At 36.5% G+C, this 20,040-nt stretch overlaps 1 protein-coding gene across 5 annotated transcripts in view; it reads right to left on the bottom strand.

The window, feature by feature from the left end:
• The window catches only part of KDM4C (lysine demethylase 4C), a 277,722-nt gene that overhangs the window by 107,609 nt on the left and 150,073 nt on the right, over positions 1-20,040 (bottom strand). For all 5 annotated transcript variants that reach the window (XR_012779017.1, XM_075527201.1, XM_075527204.1 and 2 more), the window contains exons 11-12: positions 19,592-19,953; positions 17,109-17,220 (exon numbers count right to left, since the gene is read on the bottom strand). Coding sequence is in view for 4 of the 5 variants with exons in the window: in XM_075527201.1 (XP_075383316.1) it covers positions 17,109-17,220; positions 19,592-19,953 (474 nt within the window). In the remaining variant the exon portion in view is untranslated. The remainder of the gene's footprint in view (positions 1-17,108; positions 17,221-19,591; positions 19,954-20,040) is intronic.

Here is a 20,040-nt window from a genome sequence, read left to right as displayed (position 1 = left end):
AGAGTACATGACTCGCATTACAGAACATGACAACAATGCTGCCTTCAACAACTTTCTCACCAGGTAGAATATGCAATCTTCTATGTAAATACTCTACATCAGTAGAATTTGGGCAGTTTCACTTGTGTGCTTTTTCCAAGATGCACCAATATCACTGACAGGAAGAATTTCCAGGTCAGCTTCTCAGGTAGTACAGGTGGAGCTACCTTCCTGGTTTCCATGAAGTCAGAGAAGTTATGTACCATGAATAAAAACTGAGAATCTGGTTATCCAAAACAGGGAAGGAAACAAAAACCAGCTCTCCAACTGTTTGAGAGAAAGCATAGAGTATATAATCACTTGATGTAACAAACACTGCCATATTGGCACAGTTTATAGCCTTTCCTCACTTGTCCATTTGATAATTCCAAAGTACTGTTTATGTTCCAAAAAAACCTTGGAAAACTTGAGGGTTCTTTAGAATTTTTTTTGCTATTTATCCAGTACTTCTCACTTCCTCTTATTCTCTTTAATGACTCCTTTCATTACTTACTACAAAACTGAAGAGCAATCAGTGAGTTAGCCTAAAATAAATTTACTTTCCTGACTCACACTGGTATGTGTGGTTTCAGGGTAGACATTCAGGTGCCTCATGTGAGCTCAGTGTTTTTTGACCAGATATATCTGTTAGAAGTACGGAAGTGCCCAGCATCTTTGTATGCTTCTATGCAATGGTATAAAGGACAGAAGGCAACTGCAACCTCCAGCTGTCTCCATTCAAAATCCACATAAATTGAGGATTCTCAAAGTAAGAATGGAGAACAATTCATGGCATCCATACTGACTGAAAAATCTCAGAAGGTCCATTGTTACTAATCAGGCATACTTTCTACTTCAACTATGTATCAGTGCCATTTCCCCGTACTCAAGACGTGCAAAAACCATGGTGGAAGCATCAGTTCCCACAGTGAAAAAGATTCAAAACGTTGCCCTCCAAAAATCACAAAAAACTTTACAAGACCAGTACGTAATGTTCCATGACTTGCTATGAACATGATGTTTCACTAAAAATCTTACATATTGGCATTTTTCTGAAAGAGCCTGAGAATGTTGTCTCAGTTCTGGTACAGCAAGTTGATGAACAGTCACTTATGCAACGCTGCCAACCAACAACACTCTACAATACACTCCATTATTCAGTCAAACCTTTGCAATAAACTGGCCTCACACTAAGAGCAGCTACCAATGGCCCAAGACAGACAATCCAAAAGATTCAGGTCAGCCAGTCCTGTGATATGAAACACAATATACGTCTATGGAGAGCTTTTTCTTTGTACAATATGAAATGGAGCTAGGAAATCTATCTTGACTTCTTTGTCTGCTGTAACCTGGATCAAATCACTGACATTTCCTCACAGTTCACTGCCAGTAAGTGCACGAACAGGACTCTGTACAGGTGCGTAGCAGAATTCCCTGGTGAGAACGCTGATGTGCCATTTGCTTTTTTCAGCTTTTCAGCATGAAACTTACATTCCAAATTAAGAATTAATCAAGGCAAAAGTGAATAATGCATTCTTAATATTCTTTGGTAAAGAAACGTCAAATCAACTTAACTATAGTACAGGATACATCTTGCTGTCAGAGGGAATAAAAGAAAATACAGGAGTTGAACCTGCTAGCCATGACAAGGAAATTCAATATACATTTGCAGCTCAATTGACAGCACTGTTCAAGAGATTGCAAACTCTCATGCATAACACATAGGCACACTGACAAATACTCAAAGCACCATCTTTAAGATCTTCAGTTGATCTATTCCTGTTGCTTAATCTCCATCTGAATCATGACACTCTACTTTAGATATAGTAATTATTCCCATAGCAACAAATATTGTATCAAAAAATGAGGCCATCTCTTCAGCTACAAAAATAAACATCTCTTTAGCAGAACACCTTCCCACACAACACCATGTTCAAGTGTAAATGTTATGTTTAACCTGAAATATAAGTGCTACTTATAGGAATTCAGAATTGCTTAACAATGCAACAGAACTATAATTATCTGATTCACTTTCTTACAGTCAAGCTCACTCTTTTCCTTGGACCATTTGTCTCCAGAGAACTTCAGTAGATAAGACACCATGCTCAGAGGCTGACTATACAAAGATGTATGTGCTCACTCCCTACTTCGAAGTGAAACTCTGAGAACCATCCAGCCAGGATGTATTAAAATTCCGTAACTATAAAAATACAGTAGAGGATTTCCTTACTTAACCTGCAAAAATGAAAACCCTCTGATTATCACATGCAGCCTTTACCATCTGGAATGTGACATGCCTGAGGAATTATATGAAATAAAAATTGAATAACCTACACTAAAATAAACCATTTTTACATTAAAAAGGACTGTCTACACAACATGTTGCACCATGCAAAAATTCAATTAAACTAAATTTTTTAAAAAAGATTAAAAAAATAGGACACTGTATAAGAAAGAAAAATAAAGACTTGTACTTGCACCACTGGAAACATCTACGTAGACATGACCGCAAAAACTCATAGCTAAGGCAGCTCAATCACATTCAGGAAACAAAATTAAATATCATAGAACTTCTACAACCTATCATCCTTGTAAAGTTCAAAGCATGACTGTAAGTGTACATTATAAAATAAAATCTGTTTTATTTGTTTGAATAAATCTATAAGTTTGAATAAATTCAAACCAGCCCCTACCTTTGCAGCCATAAATTATACTTCACATCACCCTTCTGTAATGAGTAAGAGACATAGGGACCTTCTAAGATTTGGTTCATTAACAAGAATGTGTTACTCAAAGGAAACAAATATGAAATTATCATTCAGTTTCAAGAATTCCCTGATGCCAGAGAAAGAAACAAAAAAACCCAAGATGATCTTATCTTTAAACAGCTTAAAAGGAGCTCCATGCTGAATTAATATTTTCTAGGACAGAAGAAGAAATCTTGGGCATCCCATATGTGGAAGAGGACCTATTATTAAGCACTCCTTCATTCTGCCTAACAAACACTGGCAGTCTCCTGAAATCTTCTTGATGACGTAGGTATATTTTGTCTGTAAATCAGGGCACTGTTCCTCTAATTTACACTTTAATGTTCCATACATCACGTGACCGACCAATAAACCCCTGAAACTGAAGAAGGCTCAGAGGACATGCAGAAGGGCTCTGTGCTTTTGCATCTCAGGGAAGAATCTAGGGAGTGACTGCCCATAGCTGTTGCAAAGGAAGCCGAATTTATCTCAACATAAAGGGGAACAGAAGGTGGCCTTTGTTTTAGAAAAATGGCTGTATCAGCTGGGTGGATCCACTGGCTGTGTAAATGTTCTTCCCTGAGTTAATCAGAAGATTGCAAATGTCTTCCTGAGCCAGCCAGGCCAGAACATGGGAAGTGTGTATATGGCTCGGTCCAACATAGAGTAGAAAAACTGAACATTGAACAAAATGAACTTTAAAGAGAGTAACAGGTTTGAGCTGACTTCAACCCACGTATTCCTTCCCAGCAAATGGTGACATCCAGAATCATGACAGCGAGCATATATAGACCAGTAATGGGAATCACATTTATATTGTGATCCAACTGTATATTGCAATTGCTGTATTGTGCATGTATTGTGATTTCAGTACATTGCTGTATCACTCTGCTAATGCAAAATCCTATGTAACATAAAATATCTTCCAGTAAATTTGGTATTAAATATTAAATACTTGTCATGTGGGACATCTAAAAGAACCCAGGCAGACAGTATCATACTCTGGAACAAGGAACACAGAATTCAGTTCTTTATTACTGGTATTTAAATTGTATTTATAAGTAAAAATACTGACTTGAGTTCTGCTAGTGTGTTAGGCATTACAGTTTAAAGCAGCCAGAAATCCCCTGGATAAGATGTAAACCTTCAAAGTTGAAGCATATGTTTAAATCAAGTTCAAAGACCCTTTACTGGATATACTTTGACAATATATCCTACTGGGATTCAAACACCTTATCAATATATCATTAAATATATCACTGATTTTGGTATGCTTTGATAATAACTATGTGGAGTGGCCTTCACACAATCAGAGTGCCATTTCTGCCTCTTATAGACTCCCAAGGAGAGCTTATCATGCAAGTCTGTTAGTATGCACATTTTTTTAAATACTCTTATATGAATAAAGCCTGTTTCTTGTAACTTCTGTTATGTTTCTGTCTGTAATTGCATCACATATTCATGCTAAAGTTTAAAATGGATCGATATGAGCCCACAAAAAGTATTAATGGGATGATGTAATACAGACTATTCCTATGCATTTAAAAACATCTCCTTACTGCCACCCCTAACAGTGGTCACAGATCTCGATTCTCCATGAACCATCAGGGCATTTTTAATTTGCTTAAAGTATAATGCTTTGTTGTAATGTTACTTTACTAGATACAATTCGTAATGAGGTTAAATATTTTGTTTCTTAAGGGGTAGAGCAAGTGCTCTTTTTTCCAAAAGAAAAGCAGAAACACTTGATGAGCCAATTAATGACTTTTAATAAATGCATAACAGTTGTTACAAACCTTACTGTATCATAAAATAATTCAGCCATAGTGGTACTGCTACTATAAGGTGATTAGCAATGCCAAACTCCATACTAGTTCCTGCTATCATATTTGTACCTTAAAATAATATTTATAAAGGATTAATGTAATAATATGTAATGTAATTTCAGAAATACCAGTTCTCATTAATGCGATTATTTAAACGCATCTGTATCCCTTTACATATTTAAGAAAAGTGAAACAATTCATTAAAACACACTATGTAGAAAGAAAATTACAGCCCAGAATCTGTTTTGGTACAAAGGAAACTCCTTCTATAACAAAGTACTTATAAACAGTTACTGTGCTGCTTTCCAAGTGGGTAAGTGAATGAAATAAATGTTTTCACAAATGTTACTGGTTTAATAGTTTGTGGCAAACTTCCTCTAACACTCAATACTATTGCTTTGAACGGTTTTTGCTTACTAAGTTAAACTCAAATTCTCAGACGGAAAACATTTGGGCCATTTGCAGAATGGGCTGTTGCCAGTATTTGCTGATTTAACCCAGCAGATGTGAAAAGCCATAGACGCTAATACAGTACAATTTGCTTTTGCCAATCTCAACAATGATTTTGCTGCTTGGGGTTATGTTCTACTGATGTTTCCTGGCTTTGTACAGCAGCATTCTCTGCTATGAAGAGCATAGCAGCATCTGTTATTTTTCAGGTAGTTGAGCATAATCTCAGCCCTGGGAGGCATTATCTATAGTTTCACATGTCCTGGAGGAAATAATAATAATAATAAAAAAAAAAAAGTCAGTCAGGGAAAAAGACTTGCAACTTCAAAACTTAACTGCTCCTGCAGTATATCAGCAAACTCAGTTTCAGAAATTGTGTTGCTTTTTTCAGTAATGAAAGCCATAGATTTCATAGCAAAATATGAAAATGTAAACTTTCTAATTTCTTGTACTGCACAAGAAATTTAATTTCTTGTATGGTACTGTACAGTAACAGTACTGTAAACTATATACACATTTTTTGTTAGAGAGTCTAATTGCTGAATTATCAATTAACAACTCAGTTCTCATAAAAATTATATGTAAAGATAGCCATACTGAATCAGAGCTCTAGAGGCTAACCCTGAGAGCTCCTGGATTAAATAAGGTTTAGCTCACAAAAGAAACTAATGGTGTGCTTTATTAAAAAAAAGTAAAATATCAAAAAAGTGTAACATGTCAGTTGTAGCAGAGAACGAAATGTTTTAAAAGGTCAGAAAAATTCAGAGTTCAAAAAATGTTTAAAAAGACAATTTGATGGAATTGAAAGATGCATTTAGCTACTGGGATACTCTGATTTTTCTTGAGCCTATCATTAGAGTCCCATAATGAAATTCAAATTTGTTTTGTGATTGAACTGTGTATTGCAATTGCTACACTTTGCTAAATGTAATTTGTACTTGTATTGTGATTGAACTGTATATTACAATTGCTACACTCTGCTAAACGTAATTTGTACTTTCACTGTGATTTAAGTGCATTGCTGTATCACTCTGCTAAATCGAAATCCCATGTAACTTCAACTAATTTCAAATAAGAAAATTTTGTGTTACTCATTAAACCCTCCACACATGGAATATCTAAAAGAACATGGTCAGAGTATACTATACTTTGACATTAACAGGCATAGTCGGCAGGATATTCCTGAGGGTAAGCAGTACCCATTAAAGCCGTAATGATTACTTTGGCAAAAACATGCTTTCTGATTTGGTGTTAGTCACAAATAAGAACCTAGTAGAGAAAACCTGCATTGTGGATAAGAACAGGTAGCGATAAGACTGGCTGCAGACAGGACCACTACCATTTATAAGAAGTGACAGAATTATTATAAATACTAGCAAAGGCTGGAAAAATCTCACCAGTAACTTCGAAAAGGAGGGATGGGAAAACCATAGCCAGGATTTTTCATGGACAGCAGAAAAAAGCACTGATCCAACTGATGAATTTGAAAAATTGAAAGGTTCTAACAAGTTGAAGAAAGGAGAGAAAACCAGGGCTTCACAGGTTGCTGAGTATTTACTTGTAAGTAGTAGTGCAGAAGTTAGAAGAGGAGAAATTAACACATAGCATGCTAGAACAAGAAAAAGAAACAGTTATAAAAGATAACAAAATGCATAAGCAATGTACACAGAGAATCAAAATAAGTTCTTACACTCAAAGTTGCCACCTCAAATCATATGTGATGACCATACACATAGGGATCATTTACTATGGTCTACTGAAATAGACCTCATTCAAATGAAGGCCACCACATATACCAAGGACAATGAATGATCAAGAGATATCTGGTTTGATACTGATCCTTTTCAGGGTGATGACTCAAGTGACTCATGAGAATAAAGTATTATGAAAGTGTTTGCTCCCGTGGCAAAAACCAAACAAAGCAAGCAATGGGCCTGAACCAGTTGCAACCCACATATTCCTTCCCAGAGCCTGGAAACATCCAGCATTGTGACAGTAAGCATATTATTAGATACCAGTAATGAAATTCGAATTTGTATTATGACTTAACTATATATTGCAATTGCTACAATCTCCTAAACGTAGTTTGTACTTGTATTGTGATTTGAGTGCACACTGTATCACTCTGCTAAATCAAAATCCCATGTAATTTCAACTGACTTCAAATAAGTAAATTTTCTATTATGCACTGAATTTTCTATATGTGGAATATCTAAAAAGACCCTGTCAGACTGTACAGGACCCAACTTTTTCCTCTAACAAATGGCAAAGTAACTAAAATGTATTTGATTTACATTGCTATGCTGCTGATAAACTAACTTTTAGAAAGCTCTGAGGACTCATGGCGTAGAGAATCAGTTTACATTTATATAACCTGTAAAACTAGACTTACAGGACTATAGCGTTGACATTTTTTAAAACTACCATTTTTGTTTGCTTACTAATTCTTGCAACAAAATCATTCTCTACTTCAAACAGTGGACCATAAAAGTACATTATAAATATAAGGGGTAAAAATTAATTTTTCATGCACTGAATTCCCTAAATAGCCACACAACATTTCTGTGAATATGGAATGAAGAATTGAGCCCTAATAGTTAAGGCTCAAATTGTCAAAGATGTCTACTAATCCTGGCTACCTAAGCTGAAGCACAAGCAACAAATTCTTAACCGATACTAAAAAACATGAATTAACTAGTGACTCCAGAAATACAGATACTTATCATGTTCAAAACCCAAGCTCAAAGGTGACCTGTTAGCTAAGCAACTGTATTTAAAATGTGGACATGAGGCCACAGAAAGGGAGATGTTCTTATATCTGTAAGAACTGCCAAGATGAAATATGTATAGCATATTTATGTTATAATTTCCATTTTTATATGTATATACCTTATAGCAATTCCAGTAATTTCACTTGTCTTTACACTGTGTAAGTTTAAAGAATAGCCACTGTATTTATAATTTAGTTCAAAGAGGCATCTCATCAAGATCGAAACAGAAACAAAAGAAAACCTGCTGGAATTTACCACAGCCTATCAGCAAAAAACGTAGCTGTCAGTGCAACACCATTACAAGAACAGTTTACAAGCTAAAGACTGACAGATATCTGCTCTCCTGAAAAGCTTTAATTCACAGCACTGTAAAAGACTTATTACCAGCTGCTTTCTCCATTCCATTCCCTCACGTAATTTTTTACAATTTTTAATGAACAAAATTTTTATTTTGCATTCCAATTCAATTTGCTTGTGGTCACTGTACTTACCAGCTAGAAGATTTGATCAATAGCTAAAATTATATTGGAATTTTTAGGAACTGCTATTGCCATCCACGCACAGGCTTACCAATTTACTAATGAAACACCATAGTTTGCCATCTAGTTTCAAGAGCTTACTAAAGCTCATTTAAGCTAACCAACTCCAAAAGTAGAATATGTATTTCAAATTACATTTATTTCACATAATTAAAGATTACTTAAACCTGAAGGTCTGATCATGTATATCTTTATCCCAGTATTTGGTATATATGATGTCAACACTGTAAAATTAGTGTATTATAAAGGATTCAATGAAATACATACACTTCTCTACATAAAAGACGAAACCATTATTTTATTTAATTCTTCCTCTCTGTTTACAATTAGTATCTCGTGAGCTCTGGAAACTTAAGGGATGACCCCTGAAAACCAACACTGGAGTGGTCCCTACCTTTGTCAATTACCCGTTGGAGTTAACAAACATAATTATATTATCAGTGTAAAAGTATTAGTGTAGTAGGCTTTTTTCTCCCCAATTTTCCTTCTGCCTTCTAAGAATTTTTCAAGCTAGCACACAATCTAATTCTTACTATTTTCTAAAACACTCTACAAAACTTGTCCAACCTACTTGTCAGTATGTGCATCTGTACAAAAGTGAAAAAATACAGAAAACTTTCTCCCAATCTTTAGGCATCTCTTGCGTATTAAAAGGGGTCACTGAGATATGGCAGAATTATTTGGTACTTCTTCTTTATTCTAGAAATCAACATGTATCTTCATTGACCATACTGGTGAGTACTATACTGTCAAATAAATATCCAAGTATTTAAAGCTGTTAGAGCGATTTAGAAATATTACAGAGAAGATTCACCAACATACTCTCATTTTATGCTACTCTAGAGAGAAAAAACAGTACCAAGTGGGGAAAACATATTTTATAGTTATTTTATATCTCTTAGGCAGCACAAATCTAACCTATGTCCATTCCAGCATAAGTGTCTCTGGGCAAAACACAAGTGAAATTTTGAGGAACCAGGCTACTTGAATGCCTACAGTTAAGATTGTGCTGAAGTCCTCAACTGAACCAAGGCCTCGGGTAGTTACTTACCTTCATAAATTAAGTATGGAAGATGCAAAACAGAAAGACTCGATCATAGGTCCAAATCCACATGACAAATCAATGCCTGAATTTGAACTAAAAATTATTAGCTTCAGGCTGCAGTCCCTACACAGCTCACTGGGGCAGGTGCACCCTCGCTGACAGAGACCGGGGCTTTAACATGGCAGCCGCTGACTCTTTTCGCGCCCTCACTTTTCGCGCCTTTACGCCCTTACCGTGACTGTTGTCACGTACACAGCCGCCGGTAGATGGAGCCCTCAGCAAACAGGGAACTGGCACGGCCATGTATGACCACGGGTCAGATTCGACTGCGGTATAAATGGAGCCTTGCCGGAAGGCAAACGGAGCCAGTCCTCCTGGGAGCAGCGGGTCTGCGGTGGGGGACTCTCCCCTTGGGTCGGGACGCCGTCCCTGGGCTTGAGAGCCCTCGCCTTATTAGGTGAGTGATTGTGCATCTTGGGTCATTGTTCTAAAGCTTAGGCATTCTTAAGTCAAGTCGGTTGTGTAGCATTGATTTCCATTGGCATCCTGAACTTGTGGTTAACAAATGTTCATCGGAGTACCAAAACATTGTTGATTAGAATAAATCTTATTTTGGGTTTCACCACCTGCCTAATTTGACTTTGTGCCCCCCCCGGGACAATCACTAAAGCAAATATCCCATAAATACTCCATACACTAGACAACAGTTGCATTCAAACTCCTTCAAGGATCAATTTCTTAAGTGTAATTATTTTGTACATTTAAAAATATATATATTACACACACCTCTCAGCCAAGAAAAAGCATTTAATAAAACCCCACTGGCATTAAAATCAAGTCACTTCCAATATGGATGGTTTACAAAGCAGCTTTTGGTTGGTTGCAGCTCTGATGGTTTTCAGATTTTGACAAAGGCAATGATAACTCTACAGGCTAGTTTATTTTAATTTGGAAAAAAAATTACTACTATGATATCTTGGAAATAAGATAATTTATTAGGCAATCTTCCATACCAATTCCTCGGGGAACTAATCCTCATTAAATGCAAGTCATACATTTTCTGTGTTTCTCTTTGGACTACAATTACAGAAGCAGAAGCTCAGCTCCAGAAGATAACCTTACAGAAGAGACACCTGTCTCCTTGGCAAACATCACACCCAGTTTGCCTACCAGCTCCATAGCTACCCTTGAGAAGGCTGTTGAGAGGCTGCACTAATACAGCGGTTTATAATAATTTATAATAATTAATACTAATACAAAACGAAATCCATTTTTGTTTTGGCGCACTTGATAATGAGAAACTATACATGCCTCTGTAGCTAAGACTGCAGTTCTAGCCACTCCTTTAAGAAATAAAATATTATATTTTAAAGCTAAGAAAGCTGCGCAATTATAGTTGTAAGGTTCATGTAGAGGACAATAAGTCTTAATGATCACTACATATACCACTGTCCAGCAAATGAGGCATAAATGTTAGAGGAACTGGTTTGTTTTCCCCTCTTGAATCAAAATAATGGCTATTCTTAGATCCTGGCATTTGTAGGTGTCCACTCTAAGGCAGATAAGAGCTGCTTCTGAAAGAAGTCAAGAGACAAGAGCCTCCAGTGGCAATAATCAGAGTTGTCAGTTCTTGCCATTTCTGGAGATCAGCTGCTAGCCCACAAGGTTGACAAGAGTACTGGACATTCAGGAAAAGCTTATATTTGACCTTTCAAGACCTCCCTTTCCTAAATACCTACTAAAGATTCTACCACAATTTTGTAAAGTTTCTTTGAGTCTTCAGGATACCACATGCTACATAAGTGCTAGAACTTTTTATTAATTATGGTAATCAAATCTTGAAAACTGAATTTAAACAAATCAGAAGCAATGTAGGTACCAGAGGAAAGGAGAGAAAACACATTTTTCTAGCATAGTGATACCATTGCAAGTGGTAGATAGTGCTGATCTCTTCTAATGCTAGATGATGAAGTATGAAAAATGCAAATTCTGTACTTGATTAACTAATACTCTTACAAGAGAAAAGTATTTTTAAAGAAGTAAAACTGTAATCAAAACCCAGATCAATACAGTATGGGAGTGAAAGCAATACTGCAAATTATAATACTAATGTATTATACTAATGTGGCAAAAATAAACATGCCTCTATCAATTGGTTAACAAATTCTTCTCTACTTCCTAAGTAATACCAGAAAAGAAGAGTTAACATTTCTTTCTGAAATAAGTAAGAATCTTCATGCAGAATCTGGCATTTTAAGCTCTGAAGCAAAAGAATCATTGCATAATTGCATCTACAAGTGTAATTTTCCCCTATTTCAGCATGTTTAACCTATTTATGATATTACTGAACGTTCCTTATATGGCTTGACTACTAGTATCAGATCAAGCACATCTCAGAGGATGCTGAGAGTGAACATAAAAACTAAAGAAGCTTTATTTATGTCATAGCAGAAGGAAAACTACAGCTGTAAAACTAGCAATTTTCACCAAACTCTTGTCCAAGCCACTCTTTCCATTCACAATAGTTTTCTCTCTTTTGTTACAAAGTAACGAAAGCAAAATGACTTTGAACTTCTGAATCATATTTAAAACACTAAAAACCATATACAAAGAAACCCATACTGAATTCAATCTATGCACTATCATTATATCATTTGGGGCAATGGGAAATTTTAGTCAACTTCAATCTAAAAGCAGTTTCTAATGTTGCGTGCCCAAATATTGCTGGAAAGAAATCTCTGGGACCAATCAATGTGCATCCAAAGTCAGTATGCTTGCTCCTTCTGCTGAATTTGCTTTTTTATTGCTTAAGTGAGCAGAAATATAACTGCATTAAATACAAAAGAATAATATTACCACAAGCTAATATACTGCATTGAGCATAAGACCAAGGTTCATTACGTAAAAATTATTAGTATTTTGTGTGTGACATACAGCTCACACTGTACTGCTGCACTTATTTTTCTAAACTGGCAGCCTGAGCTGTAATTTCTGGGATTGATTCCCCAGTCTGCAGTATTTCTCATTGCTCAGTCCTTTAGGCATTAATTCCACAAAAACAATCATAATAAGGGAGACTCAGAAGTCAGACATACATAGGGAAAGGCTTCAGGGAGAGTAAACAAAAAAAATAATAATGCCAATACACCACAAAGAAACAATTAACCCAATCATTTTTCTGTAGAAGAAACATTCAGATCATAAAGAAACATACACATAAAGAAGCATATGCAGTGATACAAAGAAAACACAAAACTCAATGTCCAAGTGATCCTGTGCAAAAAAATTAATTTCTGCCAAAGCACTCTGTATTAATAGAGAATCCAGAAGTCTCTGCTAAGATTTAAGCATGCTGTCAAATATGATAGCATTCTATTTGCAAAATTATGATTCTGAAATGGCTGACAGTGTCAAAGAACGCTGCCTTCATATTATTAACAGCCTCTGATCACCTCTATTCACAGAAACTTCCTAATAAAACCCTAGTATCTGAAGGACTTCAAATGCATTAATTTGAATATAAATTATCTGTATTAGAAATGGCTACAGACTATCCAACTTGTGGAAAGTGACATGATTTGCAGATGAACTATAAAGCCCCAATTTCTTAATTTTTCTTAACAGCGCTAGCCCATATCTTCTTCTTCCTCCATTTTGTTTACATTTATGATTTTACTGGACCCAGATAAATTAAAATATAAAGATAAACTAATGTGTCAATATACACAAATCCTCCTTGTAAAGGAATAGATTAACTCAAAAATTACAGTACCAAGAAACTATAGTATCGTAGCTATTACCAGCATCATTTTTGTTCAAAAAACACAGAGAACAAGCACTGAGTAAGTGTGCATGCTGAATTACATTTCTGATAACTCCAGAATATGGATGAAGCACCTTCATAAAGAGGAACATAATCATTAGTACATTGATACTGATTACTCCCCTGATACCTGACAACAAACATTCTTGAACTTGATCAGAAAAATCTCCTTTGACTGGCATTCATCTAGCCACAGATCTTTAACTCGCATGCCAGCAGGCGCCAGGAAAGCTAATGAGGCTTCAGTTTGCCAGTCTCCCTCAGCAGTTCTTCAGTCTCTGTCTTGGATGTAAACATTCTGCTCCCCCAAAATCTATTGTTTCTCTTCTGGTGTTCTCACAAAAGCATGCTGATAAATTAGATCACAACGAGAGACAGACGCATGGAAATAATATCAAATTCCAGTTCCAGCTAGGATATACTAATGACTGCCGTGTCCAATAAAACTCTTAATTACTTCCTTCAATCAGTAAGCAGACAGGTGCATAATAGCTACTTGAAATTATACTAAGACAATGTTTTCTTTCCTAACAAAACACACCCTTATCTACCAGAAGGACAATCGTCGTGTAAAGAGGAAAGACTGGAAGGTGTATGACTTCTTGTTGGGATGCTGCTACTTTCACATAAAATTGAGACACCAGGAAGCTGACAAACTACTAGATAAGACAGCAAACGAAGAGCAGAATCCTTGAGATTAACAAATCAGTGTCATCACATCATCATCTAGCCAGATTATATCATACACAATCCATGCTTAAATAGGAATTTTACACTATGTTTTAACTATAAGGTTGAAAAAGCATCAGTAGGCAAAAGGAATATAATCTCTAATTAAAAAAGAGCAATTTCACTGCAACCTACCACATATTTAAATCTTTAATTAATTTACTAGATGAATCTTAATATCATCCTTTTTGTGTAAATTACCATAACACTTTCTGAAATATGCTCTGTCTAGCCCTCAAGGTATCCAAACATATCCATATATGATACAGATCATGGGCCTAAGCTGTTTCTAATTTTCAGAAAGATGCTTAACAGCTAATTGAAGTATCATGCCTGGCAAAACTGCAGCTCAGATAAGAAGAGAAAGTATGGCTTTCCCAAACTAGTGAGATGGAAGACACAAATCAATGACTTCAGGCTTGGAACAAAGAAGAAGATGTATTGATGAGGGACCAGTTAAAATTACAGCACCCAGCTCAACAATGCCTAAATTGGTGCTAACTGAAAGCATAATATTCCTTAGTTACAAGAAGAAGAATCAATTAACAGGCGTGCTGTCTCTCTCTGAAGTCAAAAAAGTTTATCTGTAGCTGTAAGAAATAGCTACTGTTGACTAGAGGTTATAATTGAGGGGAAAGAAAAGATCAGGAAGCCAGCAAGACTCTTATATCACTTAAAGTATGAAATAAGAGCTCCAAGCAAAATGCAGCTACAAAGTGCAGGTACACACTGAAGCGTACAGCAATGCTGGAATCAGACTTGTAGCCACAGACACAGTATCAGCTCCATTCTGCACCACACAGCCTATCAAAGTGTTTAAGGCAGAGTGAGGCCCAATCTCTAATTCTGCTAACTGAAGAGATTCTGGAGAACAGTACTTGAAAAGCCTGTGCATTACAGACCTAAAATGCTACAGCAATATGAAAAAGGAATGTATTTGTTTTCCATTTTGATGGATAGTTTTGATGCACAGTTCAATAAGCTTCACAAGCCATGTTTGATGGAATAAAGTAGCTTTATTCATCAACTTTGGCTGGCTGTATACGTGATTGCTGGGTAAAGCAGATTTACTTTTTCTATTTACTTCAGAGAAGCGAATCCCTATCTTGGGTAAATTTCTTAGCATTTGTAGCCTGTCTACACAAGATGGTGGCTCTCTAAAGTTAATCACTCAAGTAAGCTCCCAAAAAGACCATCTGAGAAGTCCTGAGTATTGTTTTAATGTTTTTGATCACTGTGGTATCTAGTCACAGAGCACTAAATTTCATGGCTGCAGAATTATTTATTTTGTACAGAACTCTCTTCTATATATCACTGTCATTTATCATCGTTATTTATGGATATGCTTCTTAATTTCTACTTCACTCTATGACTTGAAGTGCCTGAAGGTACCATACAGTATCCAATAACATGCATATCTGCAATCTGTAGTGAAGATCTGGACAAGTGTATTCAAAATGATTGCCTAACATTACACTTATTTATGCAATTTAGTTAAAAAATGGAATTTTGTGGTCACTACTCAGCATTGAAATAAAATTTTTTAAAAATTACTTAAAGTACCTAAATGCCAAATCAGAAGCCCAGTCTTACACATCCCCAGGAAGGCCACTCACCCTGCTTCCAGTTGCTTTGTGCCACTTAAAAGGAAGCAGAAAACTGCTCTAAGAAAATTTCTCAAGAATTGTTCAGCTGGGGAAATAGAAACCAGACCTTTTGCTGCTTTCTAATACACAAAGGTTGTTTTCATTATGTCTAAAACCAGAACTATGTTTTTCCACCTCTTTCTATGTTTGTGAAAATATGGTACTTTTTAGATCTTGCACACTATTCACTACCTGCAAACCTGAACACTACTTAGATACGGTTAGACGCATATATACAGACATGAGACATATAAATGACATATGCATCAAAATCAGCTTTTGCATGACTATTTTAAATCAATAGAGTAAAACTGATTTACCAAATCTACAGGGAGAGAGATGTTCATTCTTTCCATATGAAACTAAGCAAAATCCTGGAAATGAAGGCATATGTGACGACCCTTGGTAAGCTTTTGATGATACCCTGTGCTGCTTTCGGCTGGGATAGAGTTAATTTTCCTCTAGTAGCTGGTATAGTGCTGTGTTTTGGATTTAGTATGAGAATAATGTTGGTAACACACTGATGCTTTAGTTGTTGCTAAGCAGTGCTTACACTGGTCAAGGACTTTTCAGCTTCCCATGCTCTGCCAGGGGCACAAGAAGCTGGGAGGGGGCACAAGAAGCTGGGAGGGGGCACAGCCGGGACAGCTGACCCAACTGACCAAAGAGATATTCCGTACCATATGGCGTCATGCTCAGTATATAAAGCTGGGGGAAGAAGGGGGGGAAGTTCGGAGTGATGGCGTTTGTCTTCCCAAGTAACTTACACGTGATGGAGCCCTGCTTTCCTGGAGATGGCTGAACACCTGCCTGCCCATGGGAAGGAGTGAATGAATTCCTTGTTTTGCTTTGCTTGCGCGTGTGGCTTTTGCTTTCCCTATTAAACTGTCTTTATCTCAACCCACCAGTTTTGTCACTTTTACTCTTCTGATTCTCTCCCCTTCCCACCAGGGGGGAGTGAGCGAGCAGCTGTGTGGGGCTTAGTTGCTGGCTGGGGTTAAACCACAACATACTCAGAAGTCTGTAGCCTTTTTCTTGAATGAGAACTATAGTATCTTAAGAAACTGACTCCCAAATGTCCAATGTCTATCAAAAAACAGACAACAAGGAAAAAGCAGCTTTAAAGCACTTTAGGGGACTATGACTTACACCAAAGATTTGTATTCAAAGGATTCTTATGTCACTTTTAGTTATGTTTACACAATTAAAACCTTGTTCTTAAACACAACTGTTGTGAGTTCTAATACGGAATATTTGATCTGTGAATATACTTGTTTGAAATGATGTCTTATTGCTCAGAGCTTTTTGCAAAGACAGATCCAATGTTTTTAGAAGAATTTGATTGAAAACAGGCAAAAAGTACATGACCTGCCTGTGGATTCAGAGGCCTCACTGTTTACGTTTCCTATGCAGAAAGAAATTATTTCATCTTGGTTGTTTTTGCAAATGCCTATATACAATCTCATAAAGACAGAAAAAGATCGTAAGAAGAATTTATTAAACAGTACACTCACCTTCATCACTAGTTGCTTGCTGTTTAACCAAAGTCATTGGAGATCTAGCTGGAGGTTTATTTAGTGGATGACGCCAACTCTTAGATATTTTCTTTCTTTCAACTTCCGCTGACTGAAAAGGAAAAAACACAACTAATCTAGTATGTAATTCTGCAAAGTTAATTTTGATGAACAAAAACATTCTTCTGTAAACAAGCACAGATGTCACTTCTGTAAATACTGCCAAGGTACTTGAAGCACCTTTAGTGTACCAATAAAACATTTGTCTCTAATTCAGAATATATACTTTAATTAAAAAAGAGCAATCCTTGTCAAACACAAATGGTTTGAGATATAAGTTACTGCAGCCCTTCCCAAATTGCAGAGCATAAATCCTGGTTTGATCAGGTGTGAGGGGAAGAACAGCCCAAACAATTTTCCAGAACCAGAAGTACAATACAGCCACTAACTATGGCTGGGAAATTCAGGCAGAAACCCACTGACTTGATTTGTGAAAGAGTGCAAAATTACTGAGGAAGTAAAAAAATGATCTGGAGTTGAGATAAGAAATTAAGAGTCCTGATATGCAATTAACATGTTGATTTGGGATATAAGGAAATTCTTTCCTCCCTCAAGCACCCTTATGTACATTCAGCTTGAATTTATCCAAGCTTCAAGAACTAACGCCAACACTACAAACTCTAGAAGTGCAGCTTTCACAACTCCAGATTTGAGTGCCGGTGGGGGAATCACAAAGTCAACCAGCTGCTGATGGTATCTGGAGGTTCAGGAACAGAGGAAGGGCAAGAACACTGCCAGAGGGGTGGGAAGGACAGAGTCTCACAGGATTCGTATGGACCACAGCATTCTGCTCCTCAACGCCCTGGATCTAACCTAGCAGATTACACACATGCCCATTGACTGATTTGAGGGTTGAAAATTACTACTATAAAATGGGAAGTAAATTACAAAACATCGTATTTACTGTGATAAGCAGAGGGAGGAAGATGTGGTTAAACCACAGGACATGTTTATGATATAGAAAAAGTTACCGAGTAAAAAGGGAAAGAAGATCAGACTTTTTCATTGCATCAGTACAATATGCTTCTTCACTTATAATAAAAGAGAAAGAAAGAGTATGCAGTTATGCTGGAGAATATCTGAAACCTCATATATAAATGGCTGAAAGGCACAGAAAGAGACAAATATAATCTCTAATACATTTTGATTAAAACACTGAGATGTTTACAGTGCTCCTTATTATTACAGTGGAAGGGCTGGAGCCAAGATTATTAAAACTCACAACATTGCAAAAAAATCATTAGTGCACAGTTCATGTCTGTGAAAGGGCCAGTATGATTTTGCTTTGGCTTCTAAAATATGTTTCCCACTAAGTCTGGCAATCTGGCAGTGGATTTCCTGCTCTCTCTCTGCCAAACCGGGATTGAACTCACAACTCAGAAAGCTACTGTGACTACCACCACAGCTTAATTTTTCATTATGCTTCCCAAAGTCAAAGCTGCCCACCCTTCATAGCAGAATAGCAAGAGTAAAAAAAGACTGTAAGTTTGTAGGTGCCCCAATGAGAAAGCATTATTAAACCTTCTATTTAAGAATGTAAAAATAAATTCCTTTTATTAGAGGGATCTTTTCCTTCAAGTGTTTCCTTCACATGTTTTAGGCCATTTCCAATGTCCAAGAATAGCAAGTTTCAGACCCTGAAATCATACTGTTGTATTATCCTGCTATAGCCATGTCTTGAAGACTCACTTTCTCCAACTTCAGTACTATGGATACAGTTTCAACTAAAGCAAGAAAGTCCATAAGATTTCATAAACTATGTGAGATAATATAATAGAATGAAAGCAAAGTTTGTTTCCACCTAACTCAATGTAGAGATGCTCCTCAGCTTTGCTTCATCCACTTCTTCATTTGAGAAGGGCATCAGTCCAAAAATAAATTACCATGTTCTTCCACACTGATATATTCTGTCCTTGGACAGTAAGTCTCTCAGAATCAACCCATTCTGCTGACATTTTACCAGCATACTGTTAACTCTCCTTAAGACTCAGTCAAAACAGCCATTTTTTTGAAACACAAATGCATGATACCAAATACAGCACTCATCTCTAATAATTTCAATTTCATGTCAATAGCAATAATTAAAGCTGATAGCCTTGCTCATACTGGCAGGCACCGAACATGGGAATAGCTTGAGAATAGTTGCTGACAATTCGGATTCACAGATATAAAGTGAAATTACTAGATATCTGACATCAGAGGGAAAATATGTCAACAAGCAAGCTCCAGAAACATTCTGCTTTTGGATCCAAATTCCCACTCTTGCCTGAACACTTCAAAACATGTTCAAATTAGCATCTGATTAAAATAATGCATATTCTTAAGTGCTTTAATATGGATATCAGGTCTCATTAGAAACATGTTCATCCAATTTCATTAAATCAGGAATATATTACTATAATGATGTAATTTGCTTCACATACACTGGATGTTTCCATGCCATCTTCTTCATCCTTTTTTACCATGGGCACTTCTCCATGTTCCAAGCTACTTCCACAGCTTTCTAGGTCACTGACATCATCCTCTATCGAGACATTTTCCTCTTTATCTGGGTCTTCTGCTTCAGGAGCATGTCCCTCTGACTTATGGTATGGTATGGATGAAAAAGACTGATTCTGAGATTTCAAACTCTCTTCTTTTCTACTGCTATCAGAAGAGGGCATGTGGCCCACAGAATCTTCCAATGTAAAGAGAGGATGACTGGAATCTGTCCTGTCCTCATCTTCCGTTTTTGTTTTCTCTAGTACAGGAACAGGGCTTGAAAATGAGTCTGAATGGATGCTTCCTATAGATCAAGAATATGATTTGTTAATAAATCTCACTTTATATTACTGTATTTCATTTCACAACAATCCGAGTTAAACAAATTCAA

This window comes from Mycteria americana, chromosome Z (genome assembly GCF_035582795.1).
Source record: "Mycteria americana isolate JAX WOST 10 ecotype Jacksonville Zoo and Gardens chromosome Z, USCA_MyAme_1.0, whole genome shotgun sequence".
NCBI lineage: Eukaryota > Metazoa > Chordata > Aves > Ciconiiformes > Ciconiidae > Mycteria > Mycteria americana.
This window is presented reverse-complemented; position numbering and strand designations above follow the sequence as displayed.